The 6,885-nt window shown below is 51.5% G+C and overlaps 1 protein-coding gene across 1 annotated transcript; it reads right to left on the bottom strand.

The window, feature by feature from the left end:
* Positions 1–492: 492 nt before the first annotated feature.
* On the bottom strand, positions 493–6,018 carry LOC104330513 (Golgi apparatus membrane protein TVP23 homolog B). Its single transcript, XM_075441062.1, has 7 exons — positions 5,961–6,018; positions 5,381–5,463; positions 3,873–4,017; positions 3,290–3,379; positions 1,858–1,989; positions 1,641–1,769; positions 493–657 (listed from the first exon to the last, which is right to left on the bottom strand). Exons 1-7 carry the CDS (start codon positions 5,970–5,972, stop codon positions 625–627), a joined length of 624 nt encoding a protein of 207 aa, XP_075297177.1. The 5' UTR covers positions 5,973–6,018; the 3' UTR covers positions 493–624.
* Between the last annotated feature and the right edge of the window lie 867 nt (positions 6,019–6,885).

The raw sequence follows: 6,885 nt of genomic DNA, 5'->3' as shown, positions 1-6,885 counted from the left end.
CATCACTGAGACCTCCACGAATGCTTCAGACAAATAAAAGACCAGAGCTGCTCAGAAGTCACTTTCGGCAGTTTCCACCAGACTTCCCCCTAAGCCAACAGCAACGTTTCCTCTAGACGTCCCTCACCTGCGCCGTTCAGACCGCAGAGCGAGAGACGCGGAGCCAAAAGAGCGCTACCTAAACCTCAGAACAGAAGCAGCAACGACCTCCAAGAACAAATCGCAGCAGCATCCGCAACTGAAGCCACCCGAGGCACCAACTGCTGGGGGAGCTCTCGGGTAACAGAAGGCTCGGCTTGCGTTTGTCTGAAGAAGGATGTCCAGCATTTTTCTCTTCGTTCATCCAGTAGTTCTAAACCTGGACGAGAGCCACCTAGGAAATATCTTCATTTAAAGTTTAGGCAAATTAAATCTAATTAATTAAACTAAAGAAAGGACTTAAGCACAAACTGCTAGTGGAAAATCGAATATAAGTTGCTAGGAGTGTCAACCTGAAGTCTTGCACAATTTATTTACTGCTTTTAATTCACACCTCACGTAGGCAGCTCCCAAATCTCATGGTCAGAACAACATCTCTGTTGTTCACCACCGTGAATCCCGTCTGGCTTGAGGCTTCCACCACACTCACGATGCTGTCTGGTCCTCTTTAGCCAGAGTCTGCAGAAGGCAAAAAAGAAAAAAAGAAGAGAAGGTGTACAGGAGAACTATGTGACTCATTGCCATGATTCGGGGGCAAGACGTCCATTTCTGCCAGAGACTGAGACTTGTCTGGGCCTTTGGTTAACCACTGCAGTGGTAAAAGCATTCAGAAGGAAATCGAGCTACGGAAGAGGACAATCCCCACACAGATTGCCAAGAATGGTTTATCAGTGTTTGAGCTTCTGATCACAGTAATAACAATCATTCCAGCAAAGCTTTGTGAGCCTGCGGCAGCCAAACCACCCGTCCCCAGAGTCGCCAGCCTCATACAGCCCGCCACGGCCAGGGAAAGCAGAATTTTAATGGCAGCCTAGAAGTGGAAGAGGGGGTGGCGGTGCCTGCTGCTGCAGGGACCCGTGGAAGGAAGAGAACCCAGCGCTGGGGCAGAAAAGGACCTGTTGAGCAGAGCTGGTTTTGGAAGAAAGAATATAAAGGCAGTGGCAACCCTTTCAGCTAAGAGCTATGCACACAGCAGCTGTGCACTGAAGCCCAAGGACCGATGCAACATCCCTCCAGATACACAGTTTCGTGGCTAGCACAACCTGAAGACCAAGAGTGCAATGAAAGGAGTAATTTTGCAACATGTTGTCCAAGAGCAGTAGTTTATCAAAAACCACTTCACTCTGTCACCGTTTTCACCGTGTTCCCTATTTCCGACACACCAGACACAGTCCCTTAACTGCCATGGCACCCGTCCACGGCACCAGCAAATCATACAAGCTCACGAGACACTGCAAATGGAACTTGATGTCAATAATTAGCAACTCACTCTGTGACTTAACTAAGAGGGCTCAAATTCACAAGGAAGTAAGGTGCAAAGGGTCCCACTGCGGAACTCTAAATAACAACTTCTTCAGTCTTTCCTTTCATGCCTAGGCAGGAAGTGAGTATATGGACAGAAAGACATAACTGGAAGGCTTCCAAAACCCTGGAAATCTTACCTGCCGCAAGAACTGCCTTCCAAGATAGTTGGTCGCCATGCTTGTCAGGTTCTTTCTACTGCCGACTTTACACCTGATATAACCATAAAGGTTGGCTCCCTGAAGCACCACTCCCATCACAACCACTGCCTAGGACACAGAAAAGGAAAGTCACCAATTTACACCACCTTACTCCTAACGTGCAAGATCTGTTACTGAGTGGAGGGAGTCAACTCACCAGCCATTTCACTTTGAAAGAAAAGAGCGCGCTGAAAGCAAATATCACCCAGATCATTGGGCAGGTAATTAGACCTAACCAGAAAATCCGGGACTCTGCTTCTGATGAGGTTTTACTCCCTTGTGCTGATACCTAGAAACAGAAAGGAAATGGAGATTAACAGGCTGCTCCATTGTATAGAACCCATCGTCATTAAAAACAGGCCGGACTCTACAAGCCCCCTGTTTTTTGCCTCCATGAAACAGTACCGGTGCTTTCAAGATCAAATTCTACATCACAAAAAGATCTTTCTGCAACAGAAGATGTTTCTATTTAAGGGACCCTTTTGTCAATCTTCTGTTAGAAACAGTGAGGTAGCAGCATCAAATCCTCTTGGAACGCTTGGGGCTAAACAGTTAAGTTTGGGAAACACGACTTCTACTGCACGGTTCAGTTACAAAGCTTAGAAACAGCTAAACAGGTAATGTTTTCCACCTGCAAATCACTGCACAGACAACCAGAATTTCACTCATCGTAGCACTGGCAGAAGTAAATATTGATACTCTTAAGCACCAAAGTACTCTCTTTACACACACAGAGGTCCGATTCACACCACACTAGGGATTTTATAAAGTCTTTATGGAGCAGAAGATCTCATGCAAGCACTCACTTCTTCCTAGAACAGTTAAAAAATCTGAATTGGGTTAACAGCTTAAGGGTAAATTTACAGCATGACCATCAGCTCAGCCACCTTTACCCCCCTCCCCCAGTATGTTCTAGCTTTTCTAAACTAGCAGTTTTGAGAAAGAACATGCCTGTAGTGAGTGTACAAACTCCGCAGGAGCAAGGTTTAGGTTCAAGCCCCTACAGCACTGCAGATCTCCCACATGATCTCAGAAATGATCTCTACCTCACGCCAGATCTGCGTGCCATCAGCTCCATACAAACAGAGACGAGAGACAGGGATCAAAAGGGTAAATGCGTGACATGTTATGAAGTGCCTGACAGACGGGATACAAGAGAGGCGGCAGCAGCCATCGTGAACACAAAGGCAAAGCAACAGCCACGATGAACGCTCCATGTTTCTTCCTACTTCCAATAGTTTTCTACAGGAGGTAAAACCTACGTCAGCTGTTCCAAGTTCACACCAGAAAACTTGCAGGTTACTGACATGACATGGGAACCTTCACTGCATTTTATGTGGAACTTGCAGGTTCTTTCTTACATTCAGCCAGATCGATAGATCATGAGAATTCTTAAATAATTCAACCACCAAAAATCTCATTCAGCAGCCTACATGAAACAACCCCGTGGCTACAGATCTGTGGCTGGAAGTAAAGGTCTGCATTGTACAATCCACCATCACAAGCATAACCCCCAATTAATAAGGGTTTCATAAAACAGAAACAATTACAAGAAAAAAAGAAAGGAAAAAAAAAAAAAAGAAATTTACCTTCCTGGCTTCAAATACCCAGTGACTTCTACCGTCATCATCCACCTGGTTCCACCAGCGAAGGCCAACCATCAGGCGCCCTGTGACATTCTGGAACAGAAGAAAAGCAGCAAGCTTTAAACTTTCTCCTAAAAGGAACCATTTGCCACAGTTCAGCTGTTTCGATTGCTATTTTCAATGCTGCTCATTTGCAACACACTTGGGAAAACAAGATTACATGGCTTTTATGTCCGCAACAATCTATTTTCCAAAATGTCCAGTACAATAACAAATTACCCTAGTAATAAAAAGAAAGGCATATTTCCTGTGATTCGAAAGTGATCTAACAACAAAGCCTGCGCTACCTTAGAAGAAAGCCTAATATCTGTTCTCCGTTTGATTTTCAAAAAGAAGTCAGGTACACAGAGATTTAAATGTTATTATTTTTTAACGCTTTGCAATACATCACAGTACTCAAGGGTATTTTGGCTATCATTTTGTGGGAAGGGCACAAAGAAGTTACTGGTTTTGTGACACGAATATCACTGTTCAATTATTCTCATACAGTAAGACAAAGATAACAAAAAGCGTAAGAGGAACTTACCTTTACAGCCCAAAAGTCGCATGACAAGAGGAGGATAATTGTCACCATGCAGGCAATAAAGCTGCTAGTCAAGAGCTCACAGAGCAGATAGACAACGATCGCACTGACTCGGAAGAATAAGTGGAAAAATGATGCCACTGGATGCCTGGAAGGAAGCACAGCACAGTCACAGCTCTTTCCAACAAGACCGAAGCCATTTCAGAGAAATTACATTGCCAGGGCAATCTCCCACCAAGCCACAGCATAAGGATCAGTATCATAACGTGAACCCACTATGCAATGACTGCTGAAAATATGGGAGATAAACTGACTAGAAGCTCATCCTAGGGAAGCCACATTCTACAAGCAGCCATATAGCACGTGAAGACAGAACTTGGGGTGGAAGGGGACAAGGAATTTTGCCTACTGTTCAATGCAAGGCAATTTTAATGGGGTAAATTTAAAAAGGTTCTGACAGACGAAAGACCACAACAAGATGAATGAAAAAATCACATTTCTCAACATGGCAGGCTTGCCCTTATTTCTGACTTCTGCAGTTTCCAGGTCAGAAAGGTGCAGTACAGAGCTGTGGTCACCATAGCACCTGCGGCCAGATGCTGCTCTGCAGCAGAGGTCTGGGCAGAACAGGGAAGGAGGCAGCTGGACGAGCTACGCCAGGACACAGCATACAGCCAGGCAGCACCAGACACGCTCGAGAACACAGACTGGGGAAGAGATAACGGACTAGCCCTGAACCAGCACTCCACACGGGGAGATCCTCCTGTGTAGATCCCTTACACACAAGAACACAAATCATAGAATCATAGAACCATTACGGTTGGAAAAGACCTCTAAGATCAAGTCCAGCCATCAACCCAACAACACCATGCCTGATAAACCATGTCCCAAAGTGCCGCATCCACACGGTTTTTGAACACCTCCAGCAATGGGGACTCCACCACTGCCCTGGGCAGCCTGGTCCAATGTTTGACCACTCTTTCAGTAGAGAAATTTTTCCTAATATCCAACCTAAACCTCTCCTGACGCAACTTGAGGCCATCGCCTCTCGTCCTGTCGCTGGTTACCTGGGAGAAGAGACCAACACCCCCTCACTGCACCCTCCTGTCAGGCAGTTGTAGAGAGCGATAAAGTCCCCCCTCAGCCTCCTCTTCTCCAGACTGAACAGCCCCAGCTCCCTCAGCCGCTCCCCATCAGACTTGTTCCCCAGACCCCTCCCCAGCCTCGCTGCCCTGCTCTGGACACGCTCCAGCACCTCAATGTCCTTCTTGTAGTAAGGGGCCCAAAACTGAACACAGTGCTCGAGGCGCGGCCTCACCAGAGGTGGGAAGGCACAGATCTACAAGTTCCAGGTGAGCTTCTGGAACTGGCGCTCTCAATAAATAACTCTCCGTGGCTTCCAAATAAATAAAGCAGGTATTTGCCATCATATATTTTGCTGTCACGTGGCAGTTCTCCCTTCCTCGCGCGTCTGCCTAGAACTCATCTAGAAACTCTCTACGGCCACTGACCTGATTTTGGACTTTTTCGATCTCCTGGACACGTCGTCATCCGCATCAAAGAGAGACACATCCTCGATGTCCTCACTGCTGCCCTACAGCCGGGGGCAGAAGCACAGAGTCACGGGAGGGGACAGCACCCACTTTCAGCTCCACGCGCGGACGGAGCCGCCCGCCCAGCGGTGCTGTGGCGGCACCCACCGCCAGCACGGATCTGGGGAGAAGGTGAGGGCTGAACGGCGCAGGGAGCAGAGCCCGCGGCGCTCAGTGACGCCGCGACGGGGTCACAGCGCGAGCCCCGGGCTCCTCCCCGCGGCCTGCGCGGGCTCCTCCGCTCCCCGCCCCGCCCGGGCCCTCCCTGCCTCGCACAGACGTCGTTACCGCGTCAGGCAACGGGCCCGCGTCCTCCCGCCCCGCAGTGACGGCGCCGGTGACGCGGCCGGAGCTCGTTGCTCCGCCGCAGGCCTGCCCCGCGCTCCGCCCGCAGACCGTCCGCCCAGCCCGCCTCACGGGCTCCCGCCGGCACCGAGCCGCCCCGGGGTCTGGATCCCCTCAGCGCCCGCCCGGGCCCGGCGCGGCCCCGGAGCCTCACCGGCCGCAGCATGGTGGGAGCCGCCTCGCTTCCGCCTCCCGCCCCGCCTCACCGCCGCGGGCCAATCGCGGCGCGCCCCGCCCCGCCCCTCCGACCCCCGACCCCACCCCGCGCGTGCGCGTTGGCGGGAGACGTGGCCGCGCTGACGCCGCGTGCCGGGGGCGGGGCCTAGCGCTGAGGGACCGCGGGAGGGCGGCCCCGCCCGGGCCGGGCCTGGGTGCTGAGGGGCCGGACCGGGACGGGAACGGGGCCCCGGGGAGGGCAGCGGCACCCCGAGGTGCTCCCGCGAGAGCCTGCCGAAGCCTGGCCTTCCCCCGGGCCTGGCGGGACGGGGAGCCCGCGGGGCCGGGCTCGGCGTGTGGAGCGCCCGTTTGGCTCCCGCGGGGCCGGGACACAGTGGGGAGCGGCCTGGTCCCCCCGCCCCAGCGCGCCTGGCCCCGAGCGGCGCAGGGGAAGCCGCTGCTCCGGGCAGAGGTCAGAACAACCCCAGCCAGCCAGGCGGGTGTGTAGACAACGCGATGGAGACGGCTCCAAATGCAGTAACCCCTCCAGATCGACAGTTTTAGAGCGCGGGGACAGGCCAAGCAGCCTGCCCACAAAGAGACGGGAAGCTTTGAGCTTCGGTTCTTACAAAGCCTACAGAACAGTACGGAGCTTGCAGGGAAAAAAAGCGGAAGCCGGCGGTGCCCTGATGTTAAAATTGGTCGCTGTGTGAGTGTACACCAGGAGCACGAACCCGAGGATCCGTCCGCCGCTGCAAGCTCACTCGTGCTCCAAGGAAACCAGCTGCCAACAGCTGGTCTGAAACACGCTGCCCAGTGCTTTTTGGGCGTGAACAATGTAGAAAACGTTCGTTAGGGAAGAAATTAGTAAATTCCCATTTCTTTTATAAAGGAAGACAGCAAACTAGATACAGTTACTCCTT

Source organism: Opisthocomus hoazin, chromosome 21 (assembly GCF_030867145.1).
Source record: "Opisthocomus hoazin isolate bOpiHoa1 chromosome 21, bOpiHoa1.hap1, whole genome shotgun sequence".
NCBI classification, from domain to species: domain Eukaryota; kingdom Metazoa; phylum Chordata; class Aves; order Opisthocomiformes; family Opisthocomidae; genus Opisthocomus; species Opisthocomus hoazin.
Note: the sequence above shows the minus strand (reverse complement) of the source record. Positions and strands in the feature narration are given on the sequence as shown.

What these genes read in the sequence shown, in the direction of transcription:
- LOC104330513 (XM_075441062.1), bottom strand. An exon ending in GCGACTTTTGGGCTGTAAAG is followed by an intron (nt 3,380 to 3,872) that starts GTAAGTTCCTCT and finishes CTTCTGTTCCAG; the next exon opens with AATGTCACAGGGCGCCTGAT. An exon ending in GGGTATTTGAAGCCAGGAAG is followed by an intron (nt 1,990 to 3,289) that starts GTAAATTTCTTT and finishes TTCTGTTTCTAG; the next exon opens with GTATCAGCACAAGGGAGTAA.